Source organism: Babylonia areolata, chromosome 14 (genome assembly GCF_041734735.1).
Source record: "Babylonia areolata isolate BAREFJ2019XMU chromosome 14, ASM4173473v1, whole genome shotgun sequence".
Classification (NCBI taxonomy): Eukaryota; Metazoa; Mollusca; class Gastropoda; order Neogastropoda; family Buccinidae; genus Babylonia; species Babylonia areolata.
Genome location: NC_134889.1, coordinates 26,895,382 through 26,915,375, shown reverse-complemented (window position 1 = coordinate 26,915,375; position 19,994 = coordinate 26,895,382). Strand labels below are relative to the sequence as shown.

General features: G+C 41.1%; 1 protein-coding gene and 4 non-coding genes across 5 annotated transcripts; all 5 read right to left on the bottom strand.

The window, feature by feature from the left end:
• Positions 1 to 7,998: 7,998 nt before the first annotated feature.
• Positions 7,999 to 16,261, bottom strand: LOC143289958 (large ribosomal subunit protein eL8-like). The gene is made up of 6 exons (XM_076599227.1): positions 16,225 to 16,261; positions 15,194 to 15,311; positions 14,777 to 14,926; positions 13,786 to 14,006; positions 9,927 to 10,127; positions 7,999 to 8,149 (listed from the first exon to the last, which is right to left on the bottom strand). Exons 1-6 carry the CDS (start codon positions 16,225 to 16,227, stop codon positions 8,045 to 8,047), a joined length of 798 nt encoding a protein of 265 aa, XP_076455342.1. The 5' UTR covers positions 16,228 to 16,261; the 3' UTR covers positions 7,999 to 8,044.
• On the bottom strand, positions 10,563 to 10,635 carry LOC143290043 (small nucleolar RNA SNORD36). The gene has a single exon (XR_013056327.1). It is a non-coding gene; the product is annotated as a small nucleolar RNA SNORD36 (small nucleolar RNA).
• On the bottom strand, positions 11,005 to 11,074 carry LOC143290042 (small nucleolar RNA SNORD36). Its single transcript, XR_013056326.1, has one exon. It is a non-coding gene; the product is annotated as a small nucleolar RNA SNORD36 (small nucleolar RNA).
• On the bottom strand, positions 12,529 to 12,611 carry LOC143290045 (small nucleolar RNA SNORD24). Its single transcript, XR_013056329.1, has one exon. It is a non-coding gene; the product is annotated as a small nucleolar RNA SNORD24 (small nucleolar RNA).
• On the bottom strand, positions 13,196 to 13,275 carry LOC143290044 (small nucleolar RNA SNORD24). The gene has a single exon (XR_013056328.1). It is a non-coding gene; the product is annotated as a small nucleolar RNA SNORD24 (small nucleolar RNA).
• Positions 16,262 to 19,994: the final 3,733 nt, after the last annotated feature.

Below are 19,994 nucleotides of genomic sequence, written 5' to 3'. Positions count from 1 at the left end.
ACCTGAGGCGGCTACAGGCCCACACCAAGACACTGGAGCAACTCATCAGAGAGCTTCTGTTTGCCGACGATGCTGCCCTCGTCGCCCATACAGAAGCGGCCCTGCAGCGTATAACGTCCTGCTTCGCAGAGGCTGCGCAGCTCTTCGGCCTAGAAGTCAGTCTGAAAAAGACGGAAGTTCTCCACCAGCCTGCCCCACAGGAAGAATTCCACGCTCCTCACATCAACATCGGTGAGACAGAGCTGAAGTCGGTCCACCAGTTCAGCTACCTAGGCTGCACCATCTCGTCTGACGCCAAGATCGACAAGGAGATCGACAACAGACTAGCAAAGGCAAACAGCGCATTCGGCAGGCTGTACAAGAGAGTGTGGAACAACAAACACCTGAAGAAAGACACAAAGATCAGCGTGTACAGAGCTGTTGTACTGCCCACCCTGTTGTATGGCTCCGAAACCTGGGTCACCTACCGGCACCACATACGACTGCTTGATCGCTTCCACCAGCGCTGCCTTCGCACCATCCTCAGCATCCACTGGAGTGACTACATCACAAATGTCGAGGTCCTGGAGCAGGCAAAGACTATCAGCATCGAGGCAGTGCTGCTAAAGACCCAGCTACGTTGGGCAGGGCACGTGTCCAGGATGGAGGACCACCGCCTGCCCAAGATCGCGCTGTATGGCGAACTGTCCACTGGCCACCGTGACAGAGGAGCACCCAAGAAGAGATACAAAGACTCCTTGAAGAAAGCTCTCGGTGCCTGTCACATTGACCATCGCCAGTGGTCCGCAGTAGCCGCTGATCGAGAGACCTGGCGACGCACCATTCTTTGTTTTTCTTTCACCACGGATTCCGATTGAGGAATAATTAAGTCGTGTGAATGCCCTCAGGTAGTTTTTATCGAGATCTTTCTCCGGCCCATCATAATCATACTGTTTGCATAACAAGTCGCAAATATATTGTGAGTTCAGAATCAATCTGTTGTACAGTCTGCAGAACTCGATGAAAACTCTTAGTTCCAGGTAGTAAAGTGAATCACCAACATGACCACTTTACGGTGGTGTGTGTGTGTGTGTGCGCGCGCGCGCGCGTGTATGAGTGTGTCTGTGTCTGTCCAGCTGGCTGTCAGTCTGTGTGTGACGAATGAACTGATTAGTGGTCGAGTCGGGGTTTCCTCAACCACGTATACTGAGTGTCCCCCAAGCTGAAACGGTTGCTGCGGCATAGTGGCAACTGAGTATAGGTGTGTATATATATATATATATATATATATATATATATATATATATATATATATATATATATATATATATATATTGTCTTGGAAGCTGATGTTCGCATTCGAAGAAAGAATGAAAAGTTAAACGGACACTGACGAACTTGTTTGACTGATCAACTGAGGAGCCCAAATGATCACCTCCATGACTGCCGTGAACAACACTTGGCTATTATGATACAGAAATAAATCAAAACAAATCCAGCAGAAGAGGGTGATTCACTGAGTTACTATACTGGTAATGGGGATATGGATTTCAAGTCCCCCCCCCCCCCCCCCCCCCCCCCCCCCCCCCCCCTGCGCCCCCCTTTATATCCTAAAAGCCTGCCGCAGACGGAGCAGTGACATGGGTCGTGCACACACACTCACACACCGATACCCCCCCCCCCCCCCCCCCAAGCATGTCTGTTCTTTCTTGTCTGTCTAGTTATATCAGTATCAGTAGCTCAAGGAGGCGTCACTGCGTTCAGACAAATCCATATACGCTTCATCACATCTGCCTGACCAGCAGCGTTACCCAACGCGCTTAGTTAGTCAGGCCTTGAGAAATAATTAATTGATTAATTAAATTAAATAATAAAATAAAATAACAAAACAAAACAAACAAATAATAATAATAATAATGAATAAATGAAATAAAATAAATAAGTAAATAAATAAATAAATAATAGATAAATACATTAAAAAAACTAATAATAATAATAATATTTATAAGGCGCAAAAATTTGATGAAGTCAACTGTAAGCGTACAAAAACAAATAAATAAATAAATAAATATTGTCAAGTTATATATAAACTATAAGATAAAATAAAAAGATTTTTCAGTAACAAAAAAACAACAGCAACAACAAAAAACACTCAGCTGAAGTGCATGCGTCCGTTATGTCACTATAGCTTGCAACTGATGGAAAGAAGGAAGTATGCTCATCAGTGTATCAATGTACATGTCACAGTAGTAGGAATGACATAGGAGTCATACTGATGTGAATGGCGGATCTACCACAACAAAAACAAGAGAGGCAAGGCCTTCAAGACTCACTTGTGATATACTGGAAAAAAAAATCCAAGTTTTTTATGTATTGTGTATAATTTCAAAATGTAATGTTTAAGATGAGAAAGATCAGTTTAAAGCGAATTAAGTCCCCTAGCATTAATTACAGAGTAATTTCCCTTTTTTACTATCTGCACCAAAACGTTTGCAAAATAAATAAAACTTCCATGCTTAGCAAAAGAAGTTCCTGTTTGAACAAAAAATGATAATAATGACTGCTATTGTTGTTGGGTCGAATATCAGATCAAAGTGCCAAGTTTAGAGAATACAAAAAATATAAATATAACAGTAAATGCAGTTTGCATATAATTAGGCTTCATTTTTTTTTTTTTGTGCCCATCCCAGAGGTGCAATATTGTTTTAAACAAGATGACTGGAAAGAACTGAATTTTTCCTATCTATATGCTTAATTTGGTGTCAACTGACAAAGTATTTGAAGAGAAAATGTCAATGTTAAAGTTTACCACGGACACACACACACACACACACACACACACACACACACACACACACACACACACACACAACCGAACACCGGGTTAAAACATAGACTCACTTTGTTTACACAAGTGAGTCAATAAAAGTATATTGTTGTCATAACTGATTTATTCATGTAGTCAGTATTACATATCTTCACACACTGTCTCCTCTATCTTCATACCTTCAGTGTGGCTGTCTCCTCCTGTCTGGTTTTCCTCAGTGTTTTCGTCAGTCCCAGAGTACCCTCTTTTTTCAGTTCCTTTTTTCTGATCTTCTTCTTTATCTAGCTCCATTTCTCTGTATTGGGATATCTCTGTCTTTGTCTCCCATATGTCTGTCGCGCTTTGTCAGTTTCCCCCTGTCTCTACAGGCCTCATATCTGTGTGTCTCTTCTGTGTCAATATCTGCCTGCTGTTTTGTCAGTTTCGGCCGGGTCCACCGCCATTCTCTTTCTCGGCATTCATTCTTCTTCTTCTTCTGCGTTCGTGGGCTGCAACTCCCACGTTCACTCGTATGCACACGAGTGGGCTTTTACGTGTATGACCGTTTTTACCCCGCCATATAGCCTGCAGCCATACTCCGCTTTCGGGGGTGTGCATGCTGGGAATGTTCTTGTTTCCATAACCCACCGAACGCTGACATGGATTACAGGATCTTTAACGTGCGTATTTGATCTTCTGCTTGCATATACACACGAAGGGGGCTCAGGCACTAGCAGGTCTGCACATATGTTGACCTGGGAGATCGTAAAAATCTCCACCCTTTACCCACCAGGCGCCGTCACCGTGATTCGAACCCGGGACGCTCAGATTGAAAGTCCAACGCTTTAACCACTCGGCTATTGCACCCGTCTCTCGGCATTCCGTCTCCCCTATCTTAGTCCCCCTTCTGCGGGTCCGCGTCTCGCTTTCTCAGCTTCTCCCACAAGTCCCATCTCAGCGTGTGTTTCTTTCTTTCTCTTCCACTGGCATCAGTCTCCACAGCCGTCTGTATCTCTCGTTCTCTTTCCGGGCCGGGCTCAACTGACTGATCCCCTTTGTCCTTAAAGCTTGCACACACCGGCTGAAAACTTGCATTCACTGAAACCGTAGATTAACTTAGTACAAAGAGGAAGAAGACAAAATAATAAAAGTTTTGAAAACGATAAAGAAAAGAGAGAGAAAGGGGGGCCGGGGGGGGGGGGGGGGGGAGGTAGAGAGACACATCAGAAGAAGACTGAAGACGAGATGAATGACGATGAGGAGCCTGAGAAAGAAAAGAATGATTGAGGGACAGATCTCGAGAGGGAGATGTGGGTCCGGAGAGTCAGAAAAGGAACAAACAGGCTAAAGAATGAAAGAAAAGAAACTGACATGAGAGAAAAAAAAAAAAAATCCGAAATCATGGTGATTTATGGGGATAATAATTATATAACCCACCCACCCCTCCCCATCCATTTCAACTAAAGGGGGCAAACCAAGATAGTGTCACTGAAGCATTTTGTTTTCGATAGCCTCCCCTACGTGCACTTCGGCTGGTTTCAGTTTCAGTTTCAGTCGCTCAAGGAGGCCGTCACTGCGTTCAGACAAATCCATATACGCTACACCACATCTGCCAAGCAGATGCCTGACCAGCAGCATAACCAAACGCGCTTAGTCAGGCCTTAAAAAAAAAGGTGAATAAATAAGATAAGCGTACATAAATAAGTAAATAAATAAATAAATAAATAATAATTATAATATAAAAAGGTAGTAGTAGTAATAATAACAATAATAAATAAATAAATAAATAAAAACAATGATGATAAATAAGCAAATAAATGTAAAACATGAAGACACACATTCACACATACACCCACACAAGGCTTCGGCTGGACCTTCCATGCATTGATTCTCCCTCTCGATCTCTCTCCTAAACACACACACACACACACACACACACACACACACACACCCACTGGCGTTTCAATTATCCTGTTACACCTATTGGAGTATGAAGAACAATTACAAAATGACGATTCCATGCACAAAATAAACAAGCGCAACAGCGTCACATCGTAGATCAGTGTGTGTTTTGTTTGTTTGTTCAGTTGTTCAGTTGTTTGTTTGTTTGTGTGTGTGTGTGTGTGTGTGTGTGTGTGTGTGTGTGTGTGTGTGTGTGTGTGTGTGTATTTGCTTGCTTCAGTGCTTCCTTGGAGTATATTGCCCGTTTGCCTTTCGCCCTTAACTCCTATTGGAGTCATCGGCCGGGGCGCCGTCCTGATGAGATTTCCACCAGTTTTATCCATCCATTGCGGTTGAGTATTATTCATGTTTCAAAAATTTATTAAAAAAAAAAAAAAAAAAAAAATTTCGAAGACAGGTGTTTTTCAGACACATAACTTTTTCGAAATTGATCCGCTGGAGACATTCCATGATGAAATAGAAGTCATCCCCAATCACAGAAATGTGACAAAATTGACTTACATAACAGTAGCTCTCGTGGTATGCCATTCAGTGCGTCTCCCTGTTTCCATTTGACTTGTATATTTTTCCGAGTCTGCCAATTCCTTTTGAATTTTAGTAGCACAAATATTTACATATATGAAGCGGGGGAGCGAATGGTGGGCTACGAAGCAAGCCCAACAGCGAGCCGCTGGCTGTCAACTTGCTGAGAGAGTTCCTCCACATCCTTTGCTTTTCGCTCTGGCATGTAGAAAACCTCACATCATGGTACGTGCAGGTCCCAGCAGTTTTGGAATTCGACTCTGACCAAGATCGTTTTCAGTCTGTCACCGGCTCAGGTTATTCTTCTGCTGTGAACATCGACCGCCTCAAAGAAATAAAGGTAGAGAGAGGGAGCGGCCGTAAGTCTAGCATGAAAGGTAGAGCAGAATGCTTTGCAAATCAAACGGATATTGGCATCATTTCCAAACCAACATTGCACAAATTTCTTCGCGCTTGTGTGTCTGCGTGCACGAGTGTATAAGTGTACACATGTACATGAGAGCTCTGTGCATGTGCGTGTATGTGTGCGTTGGCTGCATGTTTTACATTTATTTATCATCATTATTGTCTTTTTATTTATGCTCATTTATTATTATCATTTATCTTATATATACATATATGTATATCTTTTTATAGACATTCATTTACCTCTTTTTTTTTTCTTCCTCAAGGCCTGACTAAGTTCGTTGGGTTCCACGGCTGGTCAGGCATCTGCTTGGCAGATATGAAGTAGTGTATATGGATTTGTCCGAATGCAGTGACGCCTCCTTCATTTACTGATAGTAGTCACGACTGATGAAGACGCCCCTTCCGAGTGCTGTGCGGTCATTACGAAAGTCATCAGGGGAAATACCTTTGTTGACGATTTCACCTATGCACATCCACACATAAACACACACACAAACGGCACACACGTTTGCTGTAGCACTGTCAGCGCGCTCAACACTGTGGGAGCCGTTTGGCCTGAACTACGCAGCCATTGGTACAGCCCACCCTAACCCTATTTTTAAGTTGTAGTATTTTGTGGGATATGTCTTTTCATTTTTTGCAAGCTGAAAGGAGCAAACCAAGATAGTGACATAAGTAGAGGGAGTTTCCGATAGCCCACTCTGCATATTTCTGACATGATGGGACCATCCACACATTGACAACACACACACATTCGCACGCATTCACACATTCATGCGCGCCTCTCTACCACACACATAATTAACATGAGAAAATGAGGGATGGAAAGAGACAGCGGGGATAACTGAGGTAGAGCTGTGCTTACACGTATGTGTGGGTGGGTACGTTCTTTTATTTGTATCTGCAGGTGTCAGTAGCAGTGCAGCCAAGGCATATCCATTTTGTCTGACAAGCTAGCTGTCCAATTTTATCAATGAGTTTGCAAATGAATCAATATGCATTCAATTACAGTCATGCAGACGGATGGGTCTAAATACAGAGGGATTCAATTGCACTGGAGTGAGTAAATGATTTTTTTTTTTAAACATGCTGTGTAACAGATTAATACACTGCCTGTTGATAAAAATCTATTCACCTGTACTAGTACAATATTGTTCTTATTTGGAATAAATGAGACAGAGGGAATAATTATGTGTCAAGTATTTTAACTTTGCATCCTGCATCACCTCCCTTTTTTTTTTTTTTTCGACTCGGTGAAACAGGAGCAGACTGCTGTCACAATTCGATTTGCTCATCATGTTGAGTTTAGAAATAAGTGATTATTGGTATGAGAAATCTGTTGGTAAAAGTGTGCTTCATATTTTGTTGTTTTTAAACCACTTCGTCTGTGTAAGGGCGCATGTATTGGTTGCGTGCTATTATTACATCCAACTATTTTTATTGGCAATAATTATGTTCTTTGTATTTTGTTTCAAAATTTCATAAACATTTTCTTCCTTTCACTTCTACATATATCTAACTGTGCTGTTATAATCCGATTTGCTTATCATGCAGAGTATAAGTACGCAATTAATGAATTCAGGATTCTATTGGCAACGTCCGTATCATGTTTGTTATTCCTCATTGTACTTTTTATAATGGTACAGGTCTCGGCTAAGTGCAATTAATATTTCATTGGGAATATGTGCTTTGTATTTTGCATATTCTTATTACATGTTTGAATATTACATGTTTGACTATTGTGTCTGTTCTCTGCATTTATATGGGTGCCTATCTAGGATGTGTGTGATTACTAAATCTAATATTTTATTGCCAATATGTTGCATTCCAATCTGTTTATTTCCCTTTATTTTCAGTTTTGTGTGGTCTGGATTACTGGGCACATGGCTGTATAGCCATCATTTGGTTATTCTAATATCTTGACTTTATATATTATGAACCTTCCGTACAGGTTTTCTACAGGACGCGTAATTGTGTTCATGCTCATGCAGTACAGGTTTTTTTCAAGTAGTAACCCTGCCCAACAAATGAAAAAGATATAATACAAAGAATTGTTTGCACTGAATCAGAAAGGTAACTATCTCAGTACATTTAATTGCAAAACAGATACTGGTGTACCATACAGCTTACATATATCTTACCTAGTAATCTACATCGCTTTGTTTAGTTGTCTTTTTTGTAGGTAATGAATATCAAGTGAATTTAAGTTTGGGTCCAGGTTCAATATAGGACATGTGGACTTTCCATCAGTCAAATCATAAATGACAATGTCACACACACACACACATAAGTAACCCCACAAAATGATACCACAAACTAAGTTCACTTTTGCACAGTTTATTTCCTTTTCACGAACTGCCTCAAAGTTCATCCCATTTTCTGGGCCAATTCTCTGGCCTTGGCCTTTTCCAACTTGGCAATGCGTGCTTGAGACTTGGCTCCCATGACACCACCGCCCCAGTGACGACGGATCTGAAACCAAACACATTAGCAGTGGATTATATCATCTGTGCTCAAAGACAAAGGTATCTGATACTTCTAACATGATCGGATCTGAAACCAAACACATTAGCAGTGGATTATATCATCTGTGCTCAAAGACAAAGGTATCTGATACTTCTAACATGATCCAGGACTCCAGTTATGAACAAGAGTGAACACAAAGTCAACATTAATGTTGAATAATAGCTCTCTACATCTCTGTTCAAACTACATGGCTATCTCATAAGATATAGCTTACTAAACCTATCACCGTTCTCAGTATAAGAACAAGGAGACAGCGTCATGGTACACTGCCTACTCAAAAAGATATGGGTCAACACTTAATTTTGTTTTTGTACTATACTTTTTATGAGGTACTGCAACTGCCAAGTTCACATCCAACAACTGCAGATTTTGGGACAAACAAAAAACACTGTAGTTCACTGCTCAGAAACAAAGCTTTCAATGCATCAAAGCAGTTCTGATGGGCTGTCATAATAATGCATGTCTAATTCATTCTTTTTAAATAAAAACCAACTTATTTTCATCTTCAGTGAAAAATTTGTCATTGCTAAACTTTCAAGGGTTTTCAATTTCAAGTAGGTACCATAAAAAAACAACTAATTCCTGGTTTCAAGTGGCTTGAAAATAGCACTGAGAAACTGCAGCATATGGACCCTGAGAGAATATCAGCTGCTATTATTCAACAGCCTTCAAGTTGCTCAGACACAGCCAAGGAATAGCATCACAATGTTAGATTCAGATGATTGAAAATGTTATCATCATTGCAACTTGATAATGATACAAGAGAACATGCACAAGACCATACCCCCCGCCCCCCCCCCATCCAAAAACATGCTAGTGATATCACAAGACAGAAAATAGGTATGTTCTGAGACTGGAGGTGAAATGAATGCTTTCTTCAAATGTATTTCTCTTTGCTATAATATATATATACATATATATAAAAGAAAAAAGCGCATACGAGATACTGAAAACTAATGCTGGAATTATTAAATCTCTTTCAGACACGAGTAACAAGTTGCTCAGACACAGCCAAGGAATAGCATCACAATGCTTGATTCAGATAACTGAAATGTTATCGTCACAGCAACTTCACATACATCTCTACTTTCATAATTAAGGCTATGTATCACATCAGAACCATCTTTCCCTTACTTGTCCTGATATCAGAGTTATCACCAGAACGATTGCAACGCCTTACAGTGAGTTTAGTGAAAGTGTAGACACATTAAAGCTGATCAAAATATTCAGCGCTCAAAAGTCAACATATTCATTACTGATAGTTGTGATCTGTTCTCAAAGTGGATGTGAACATCTCTATCAATGACCAATACTACAATATTATGTATGCCAACTGACCAATACTTCCAAGATACTAAGCATGTTTGAACATCAATATATCTTATAAGTGTAACTGCAAAAATACCAAATCCCCCACCCCCCTCCTCAAACTAGATACTTCTTCAGTTTCTGTCCCAATTCATGCATTGATGGAAATAGCTCAGACACAGCCAAGGAATAGCATCACAATCTGTGATTCAGATCCATGAAATATTTTTCGTCACAGCAATCAATGCATACAACTGGGAGGGAACCAACTGAAGATAATGGTAAGTGCATGTGCTTGTGTCATGTGTGTGGGATGAGTCTGTGGATGCAAGTGTGGTGTGGGTATGGTAATGAAACAAGCCTTTTTGGAAACAGCAGACACAACTGGTTTGGGTATGGGAAGTAAAGGACTTACCTCCTCGGATCTGTCATTGAAGTTGGTCTTGACAGCCTCCACCACCTTGGAGAGGTTGGGCTTGTCTTCAGAGTTGACAGCAGACAAGGCAAGGCAGGTGGCCGTCTTTCTGTGCACCACACGGCCCAGTCGTGCCTTGCCCTTCACAATGGCATAGGGCACACCCATCTTGCGGCACAGGGCGGGAAGGAACAGAACGATCTGCCAAAACACAAACAGGTCCAGGTCAAATCACAGTCATAAACTCTCAGCTTCAGATTTTTACCTTTTCTGAATAAGAACCCTGCAGCCCAGTTAACATCTAACATCAGCTAAGTTAAAATATTCAGTTTCTACCAAGCAAAGTGGAAACCTTTTCAGTAAAACTGGGCCACAATGAAAAGGTACAAAGTCTAAAAACATGCAAACACTTCTAACCACACAAATGCCAATTCTCCCACAGCCACTGTTTTCAAGAATATACCACAGATCTACTGTCTACACCCTTCACAATGAAAGCAAACCTGATGGGACAGACAGTACAAATCGACAAAGTTGGCAGGACCAAGCCAGGCAATGGTTGGCACTCGCCTATCAGTATGGTTCAACTATGCAAAGAAGATTCTGATAATTAAAATAGGTATCAACAAAGTACAGGTTGCTCAGATTTAAAAAGCTCGATTTATTGTAAACATCACAGCATGTCAGTCAAAATGAATCATCACAGCAACCATTCTTGTCTGACCATCAGTGAAGTTATGTGGCTATCACAGTAATGTTAAACAATTCATTCTCTTGCCAAAAAATTACAATGTTTAAATTTACAAAAATTACAAACGACGCAATCCCTTAACAGATCTCGAGAATACCAGGTAACTCATTCCCTTGTCATCAAGAAACCTCAACAGTATCAGACAATGTGATCGAGGACTTGAGATTCCCATAATTTGGACGACAATGTTGATGAAAGACAAAGCAAACAAAATACTGTAAACAGGAGTAAAGTTTGACAAAGACAGCATTCTTTTCAGTTTGAAAGTATGGTATATGCAGAGTTTGCTGTGTAAACTATGCTAAGAGCATGAGGACAGGGTAGTCAGCTGCTCAGATTTAAAAAGCTCGTTTTAGTTCAACACAGATTGTCAGCAATTTTGTCGTCATCATTGCAGCTCAAAACATGCTTTCCCATACCCTCCCATGAGCATAAATGTATACCCTTCTCCAAACTCTGATGACCCAAGTCACCACTTCATGAACACTGTATCTGTACCATCTGCCTTATAATAAAAAATAAAACATTTCTACAGCACGCACTGCTTATACAGTCTAAAGTTTAAAGAAAGAAAAGGAAGTGACACAAACATTCCTCCCTTCAAAGTCAAAATTTTAATTATACAACACAATATACTATGAATACTTGAGTCAACATATTTTTTATCTGTCACCTCCCAGTTCCAGTCAAATAGTCACAACCACAGCCTTCAAATTCAAGTGTTAGTGAGTTTGCTCAGAAAAATAGAGAATGTCAAAATTTGTTGTCTTCAGCTTTCCTCAGGTGAAGAAATTCTATTCACATCATTGCAAACTCAAACTTTAGAATTTAAGCATTAATTCTTTTTTTCTATTTAAACATGATCATGCAATTAAAACTTGATATCTATTCAAATGTGCATCTGAAAACTTCTTTCAGTAAATTATTAATCAGCAATGTATTGCTCCAACTGAGGTTTTTAATCAGCCAGACTACTCTGTGGAGAACATGTCAGGAACTTCTTTTGTTAATTCTAAAAAAAAGAAATGGAACTGAATTTAAATGCGGGTGAGTCTGCTCAGAAAAATAGAGAATGTCAAAATCTTGTCGTCTTCAGCTTTTCTCAGGTGAAGAAATTCAATTCACATCATCACAAACTCAAGCTAGCTAGTGCTTCAAAAACTGGGACTTGATCCTTTTTTTCTTCTTCTCAATTGCATGCACTAGCCAAACCATTGTAAAATATCGACTATTTTTTGTTAAATACAACATTCATAACTACCGGAAAACAGAAAATCAGTTTTGTCAGGTCACTGAGGGCACTCCACATCATACATCACAAACAGCCAACATAATGTGCCTGAGATGGAAGGCTCCATTTTTGTTAGTTTCATAAAATGTGTACTTGTGTCTCTGCAGGTGGTTTGTAGGTTTGTGTGCAAGAACCCTCAGACATTGTCTTGGGTTTGATCACATGACTAGAACCACCACAATCATTTTCACCTTGCCGCACACAAGTTTTTTTGTTTTGTTTTTTTACAGTATACTGCTTTCAAGTTGAATTATAACACCTAAACAATGGTCATAAAAAAATATTTTAAAAATTCTGCATTTATCCTGATGCGTATCAATCCAAATGAAACAATCACTTCAGATGATACTGTCACGTGTTAACTGGCAAAAGGCCATTAAAAACAGGTCTGAACAAAAGGGTAAGAAAGTGAAAACAATCTTCTTTTTTAACTCCTTCAGTTGAAGGCAATCAGATAATTTTAACTGGGAAGTTGCCAATTCAGTTCTGCCTCTCTTACCCAAAGCTGTACCCTTCTAATGGCCTGTTCCCCAATCCCTCAACATACAAAGCAATGGCAGAGGCTCAGAGATCTAGGTGGTAGAATTTTCTGTGCTTCATATATTTTTTAATCAGATAGCAAATATTATTCGCATCATTGCCAATGCCATTGCTAAGAAATATGAGACAACCCTGACCCAATCAGCTATAAAGGAATCATATAAAATTGACAATAACCACACCAAGAGACACTCACACCCATCCAACCCTGTGTTTACACACATAATTTGCTAAGTATAGAGAATTACAGAAGGTAAATAATCTAATATAAATCAGGACCAGTTCTAAGATAGGATTCCAGACTGTCAAACACTGAGAAAAAGGCGCTGTCCTGCAGTTAACAGGAATTCTGTCACCTGTTCCAGCCAGCTCAAACCAGTTACAAATTCCATGAATCCCCCGAAGAGATCACGGAAGACCCAGGACCACTTTGAAATATTTTTCATTTCTGCCACCTTTCTTTTTGCACTGGACTGGTATCTTAGGAATCCAAATTATTTCCTTTCACATAAAATCTGGCTGGCTCAGCAAATTAGGGCAACAAAGTTCAATATCCAAAAGGCCTCATTCAGAGTCAATAACCCATATGCCATGGACATCTGAGCCAGGTAGACAATATATATTGGAGAGGACAGCCACTGATAAAGAACCTGTCAGAAGCTTGTTCTATGATGTAAGTGCAGGCAATGGCTCAGAGATCTAGGTGGTAGAATTTTTGTACTTCAGAAGTTACAATCAGATAGCAAATATTTTTCACATCACTGCCAATGCCAGCACTAAGAATCAAATCATTAAAATATCTGGTGTCCAAAGGAGTAAAGGAAGTAGTCTGACTAAGGACATTCATAATGGGATATGAATCGATTCTGATCAAATGCAACTGATAAAGCAGAACTACAATGTAAACACAAGAACCAAATTTTAAGGTTGAAAATAAATCTGCCACAGCCCCTCCTGCTCACGATTGACACTTCCAAATATGAGTTCAGTTTGCAGCCTATATACTTGTAAGGACAATGCCCTCACATTTCATTGTTTCAAATCAAAGCTTGTCTTATGGTCATATGAGGACAAAGTTGTTCATTTTTTAATTCTGAAATGGTGGAATGTTGCAAATTTGCAGCATTCAGATTTAAACCATATTCAACCATAATCCACAGGTATTGGTTGGTTTTAAAATTATTAATAATAGTTAACGATGACAATCAATGAAGAGCAGAAAGAACGAGACAAAGATAAAAACAACAAAAACCAACCAGACATTGGACAAAGTGTACCTCAATGGGATCCACATCATGAGCGATGACCACCAGCTGAGCACGTTTGGACTCCACCAGTGCTGTGACAGTGTTGACCCCTGACCTCACCACAGGCGGACGCTTAGTGGGGCGGTCCTGTTTCCCAGAAGCACGCTCCTCAGCACGCTTGCGAAGACGCTCCTTCTTGGCCTGCTTGGTCTCTGGCTTGTATTTATCCAGAATACGGAAGATTTGGGTAGCTGTACAGAAACAAAGGCAAATGTCAGATCTCCACAAGGAAAACTCGTAACACCTTTTTACTGGGCACAGCATGGCTGTCACTTCCTACTGGGCAGTGAAATATTTGTGGTTATCCTCTCTGTGTGTGGGTGTGTTCAACATGCGCCATCTTTGCAATGGAGAAATCATTTCATCCAAACAAAAACCTGAAGTAAACAAAATAAGTTTTTGTCTGGGTTCGTGTGAATGCATTTTTGTTATCACCACAATGTACACTGCACATCAACAGGCCTTTTTTTTTTTTTTTTTACAACTTCAGAACATCTTTCTTTTTTTTTCACTACTGTTGACTTTTCAACCACAGTACCCAACTGCTGCTTGGCTCATGTCCCCTTGCACACACACACACACAAATCAGCACCACTTAAACCAATACCCTGAACTCTCTATCTCTACAGCCATAACGTTTCCCTGCAGTTACACATCATCTCAGGTCAATAACCATTTTGTGCTCCATTTTTCTGGCCTAATGTGCACAATTGATGTGTTCAGTATGATCTGATAAAGTTATTATGACTGGCTGAGCAGTCTTATTTTCCCTCATTCTTATCAAAGTAATCTTTTCCATCTCGGAAATCTCTTAAGGACCCAAGGTATACAAACTGTCAAAATCTGTCATTTTAATATCTGAGCCCGTTTGAACCTGACCAATGTATCATATTGTTTTCATTATCTAATAACCCAGACCATCTGTCACAGACAGACATAAGTGCTAAGTCCATAATCTTACCTGTCTGTTTGTCAGCTGCCTGAGTAAACTGGTTGATTGGTGGGGGCACCTTCAGACGCTGGTACAAGATGGCCTTCTGACGTTGCAGACGGATGTATTTGGGCCATCGCACAAACCGAGACAAGTCACGCTTTGGCTGAATGTCCTGTCCTGCAAATCAAAGTTATAACCATAAATATCAAAAACATATTCATCTAGATCCATAACATCGGGGAATACTGTGATATATTGCCCTCAGGACGCTGGAGATATGTGGTCCTACAGACAGGCAATGTCAAAACACCATTCTGACATTTTTCAGATGAGTTTGTAAAAAGATTTAAATCAATGGACAATACATAGGATTACTGGTTTTCTCCATGCTTTTATGTACAAGAAATGTTTTAACACTGGTTACCTTCAATATCACACACTCACCAATGCCAAAATTCTTGGGACGTTTTTCAAACAGAGGGTTGGTGACCTTTTTTGGCTCTAGTTTCTTCCCCAGAAAGGGGGTAGAAGCCACCTTCTTCTTTCCTTTCTTCGGCTTCGGCTGCAAATAAAGACACAAACTTAAACATTCTCTTACCCAAATATCTGCACTCTTATAGGCAGGAAAATATGTAAGGGCTAGAAAGCAATGCTATGTTATTTGCTCCAGGTTTTAATTAATGGAGGCCATATTCCTCCAGAAATTTGCTGGGGGCTGGGGGGATTGAATCAAGTCCATAAGAACATGCACACAGAGTCACTGGACATTCTTACCACCCATCCACATTCATTGTCATAACTCTTACAAATATGCACATGTTTTTACTCTCCTCATAGCATTTAGAACATCAAAAAGAGCTATTTTTCTTTGCTGCAAACAGTACAGATGATGATACTGCTTATTGGTAAATCCACCATGAAACTTAATACTCGAAGTAATTCTATATCTATCACCAAAATAACATTTAGCATGGACAATAATACATCGTCACATGCAATGGGAAACGACTGACACATGCAATAGTGTGCTGCCTCCACACATCAATTCCTCCAATGCATGCCAATACTGCAGCATGAATGAACGGATTCGGCGTATTACAATTTACGATGGATTTCACTAATTCTTTAGGTTTGTACTTAAACAGTGATGAGATCGAGACTTTCAGTTAAACATAATCACAATACTTGAAACTAACAGTACAGGAAGAAACTGTTACTTTATGAGATATTCATTCACTCTCATAAAACTGTCCACGATATGCCATGTCCATCAAAACATGGCTGAAACACGACTTCGAAAGCCACTTTCACCCACATGAAATAAACATAAATATGGAAAGCGCACAGAAAAAATGCATGCCGATGTTAATAAAAAGTATACACCTACAACTATATAAACTTAACTTACACCACATAGCACTGATGGCAGTTTATTCAAACGATTTTGAACTAACCCAACACCACACGTTACTCACCATGATCGGCTATGAGTTGAAAAGGCCGGAAGTGAAATGTGGAGGAAGTATCAAAGCTTCTCGTGAGATTTAACTGGGAACGGAAATAACCCGAAAACTGGGACCGGAGCTTATATACACTCATCTCATCTATCCCTTGACCCGTGGGTGGGTCGTTGGGGCACCATGGATGTACTGTAGAATGTTCTAAATACTATTTTTTGGACGAAAAAACAAAAACATTATGGATAGTCATTTCCCACTTGCAAATATATTAACTTTTTTTTTAAATTTATGTATTCATTTATTTATCTTTTTTTTAATAGTTATTTCATTTTATTTTATTTCATTTTTTTTCTGTTTTTTTCTTCTTTTTTTTCTTTTTTCTTCTTTTCTCAAGGCCTGACTGAGCGCGTTGGGTTTCGCTGCTGGTCGTCAGGCATCTGTTTGGCGGCAGATGTCAGTCAGTGGTGTAGCCTTTATGGATTTGACAGGAAAAGGAAAAATCATAATATTTTATTACCTATAATTATCCATCTACTTAGACAGACAGGCACACAGACGAACACAGACGAACAGATGAATTCATAAGCAAGCAAACGCGCGTACACACACACGCACGCCGTCGGACACTGGGCACGCACTCTGATCGCGCACTGACGCATGCACTGCGCACACTGACACCGACACGCACACACACACACACACACATACACACACACACACACACGGCACACACACACACACACGCACACACACACCGGCACACAGTGACACACCGTGGCACGGCACACACACACACACACACACACACACACACACACACACTTATATTTTCATCAGATCCTGGGGCCATAGCTCTGGTTTACTGGAACCAGTGGAAGCAACACTGAACAATACTGACGAGCGCGGACCGGCCACGATGGAGTTCCCAGCAGAGTACTGAACTGAAAACTGCGCTGACATCACTGAGTCCTCGCGGCACCCCTGACCTGCATCTACACGTGACTACTCACTGGACAATGGTCACCTTCCAGCAAACTGGTTGACCGCAAACGTAAGCCGTGTGTCAGTTTCAGAAAGGTGACCAAAACAGGCCTGAAAACTACCGCCTGGTGTCACATCCGTTTCGTGTAAAGTACTAGAGCATGTGTGGAGGTCCGCCTTGGAAGCGAGAGAATCTGAGTGCGCTGGTTCGAATCACGGTTCAGCCGCCGATATTTTCTCCCCCTCCACTAGACCTTGAGTGGTGGTCTGGACGCTAGTCATTCGGATGAGACGATAAACCGAGGCCGGGTCCCGTGTGCAGCATGCATTTAGCGCACGTAAAAGAACCCACGGCAACAAAAGGGTTGTTCCTGGCAAAATTCTGTAGAAAAATCTACTTCGATAGGAAAAACAAATAAAACAACACGCAGGAAAAAAAGAAAAGAAAAAAAAAAGAAAAAAAAAAGGGTGGCGCTGTAGTGTAGCGACGCGCTCTCCCTGGGGAGAGCAGGCCGAATTTCACACAGAGAAATCTGATGTGATAAAAAGAAATACAAATACAAATACAAATGTCATCAAGTCAGCCACCATGTCCGAGAGCATGTGGATAAACATGAAATCCTCACTGACAGAAATCGTGGCTTCAGGAAGGGATTTTCTTGCGAAGACCCAGCTTCTCACAACAATGCACGACCTCCTCAAGTCAAATGATGAAGGAACCCAAACAGATGTTGTGATCTTGGACTTCAGCAAGGCCGGCCTTTGATACTGTGTTCCATGACAAGCTCCTCCACAAACTGCAGCATTATGGAATCACCGTCGGCAGGCCCAGTCCATAGGTGGATCTCAAGCTTCCTCACAAAACGAGAACAATGAGACTGGTCCTGGAAAGAGAAACCTCGGAGGAGACAGTAGTCGAATCTCAGGGAGTACCACAAGGCACAGTTCTCGGGCCCCGCTACTTTTCCTATGTCATATGAATGACTTGCTCGAGGTTGTGAGCACAACTTCCAAAACACGACTGTTTGCCGACGATTGCCTACTGTACCGAGAAATACACCAGTTCCAGGACAACATCTCACTCCAAGAAGACCTTGCCAAGTTAGAAGAATCCGGGGCTGGAGAATGGGGAATTACTGAGGTTTAATGGGAAAAAAATGTCATGTTCTTCCAACCAAACACCGCTCGTCCGTCTACTACAAACTTGATGGGGAAATCCTCTCTACCTGGGAATACAGATTTCAGCAGACTGAAAATGGTCCACACATATTACAAATACCTGCAAGACGGCAAGCTCTATGCTCGGATTTCTCCGACGAAACTCGGGCAGCTGTCCTCAAGAGTGCGTACCTTTCACTCGTTCGATCTGTCCTAGACTACGGAGCCACTGTTTGGGACCCGTACTTAGCAAAAGATCCGAACAGACTTGAGCAAGTGCAGAGACGGGCAGCGTGCTTCATAAAGAGGGATTACAAGTCACAAGACCCAGGATGTGTCACCCGGATGCTCCAGGAGCTAGGTTTGCCTACACTACAAGAGCGAAGGAAGCAACAAAGGCTTGTCACACTCTTTAAAGTGATAAAAGGCCAGGTTCCAGCTCTATCACCTAAGGAATTCCTTACCCTTGCAGACAAAACCAAGAGGAAGATCAAAATGAAGACTTACACAGATCATGTGGCAACCAACATCATCGCCAAGTACGTGCACAACAACAGCCGTGGCTACAAAATCCCCCAGGCAAGTTCAGAGCAGTATAGCTGCCCATTCTTTGTCAGGACAGTAGCAGACTGGAACAAAGTGGACTGAGGAGGAGGTTGTACAGGCACGCTCCGTCGCCGCACCTCGACCTCGACCCCCGCCCCCGCCCCCCCCCCCCCCCCCCCCCCCCCCCCCCCCCCCCCCTGGTTAGTGAGATGCAGTGCTGCAACAGGACATCTTTGAGCTCAACTCGGGGTGTCTGTTGAAGCAGTAACTTGAAACCCCCACCCCCACCCACAGCCCACCCTGCTAGGCCGGAGACACAGTGCTGAACCAGGACACCTTGGAGAACAACTTGAGATCAACTGTGTCAGTTGGAGTAGAATATAAAGTTTTCTTCAATACATGATAGTTTTTTTGTTGTCAGTTTTTTTAAAAATAGTTAAGCGAACGTATATAGTTAAGTAAATATAGATGAGGACAATTTGAGCTTCAAACAAACATAGATAGATTCGTAGACTAATCAAGCCATGCGCTTCCATCACCCGTTCCCATCACGTTCGTTCCAGATTCCAAATAGTTGTTCACTGAGTCCGCAGTGGTGCAATTTGAGACACCGGGTAGCTTCAAAGGTAGCAACTTCAAGTTAGTCGCCAAAAGAATGCCGTGTCTTCATTCCAAGGATGCTTTTTTTTCATACATTCATATGTACAGAATTTCTTAAAACTATATCTTTCGCTGCCATGCCTTTGAATATTTTGAATTGCCACTGAAGACCGTGATTGATAAGGCTGGTCTCACCTTTCGTGCCTTCCTATTAGTGAATGTTAAATAAGGAGTCTGAACCATTTTGTTTGGTACTGGCTCGAGTCGTTTATCTATACACTTTAACTGGCCTGGTTGCTTTTCGTTTTCACTTCAATTCTTACAAAATTGTCTTTCTATGATACGTATATCACACAACCATGAAGACAAATTATTAGTTGCCAAACAATGACGGTATGAATGTTTCTTTGTCTTCACATAGAAAGTTCCCTTGATTAATCCCAGTACTTGTTTAGCTTTGATGGTGATTTTTAATGTAATATGGGTCGAAATGATAGCAA

Coding starts and splice junctions, on each gene's coding strand:
- LOC143289958 (XM_076599227.1), bottom strand. Junction 14,007..14,776: donor GGCAGCTGACAAACAGACAG/GTAAGATTATGG, acceptor GTTTCTGTACAG/CTACCCAAATCTTCCGTATT. Junction 8,150..9,926: donor TCAATGACAGATCCGAGGAG/GTAAGTCCTTTA, acceptor GTTTGGTTTCAG/ATCCGTCGTCACTGGGGCGG.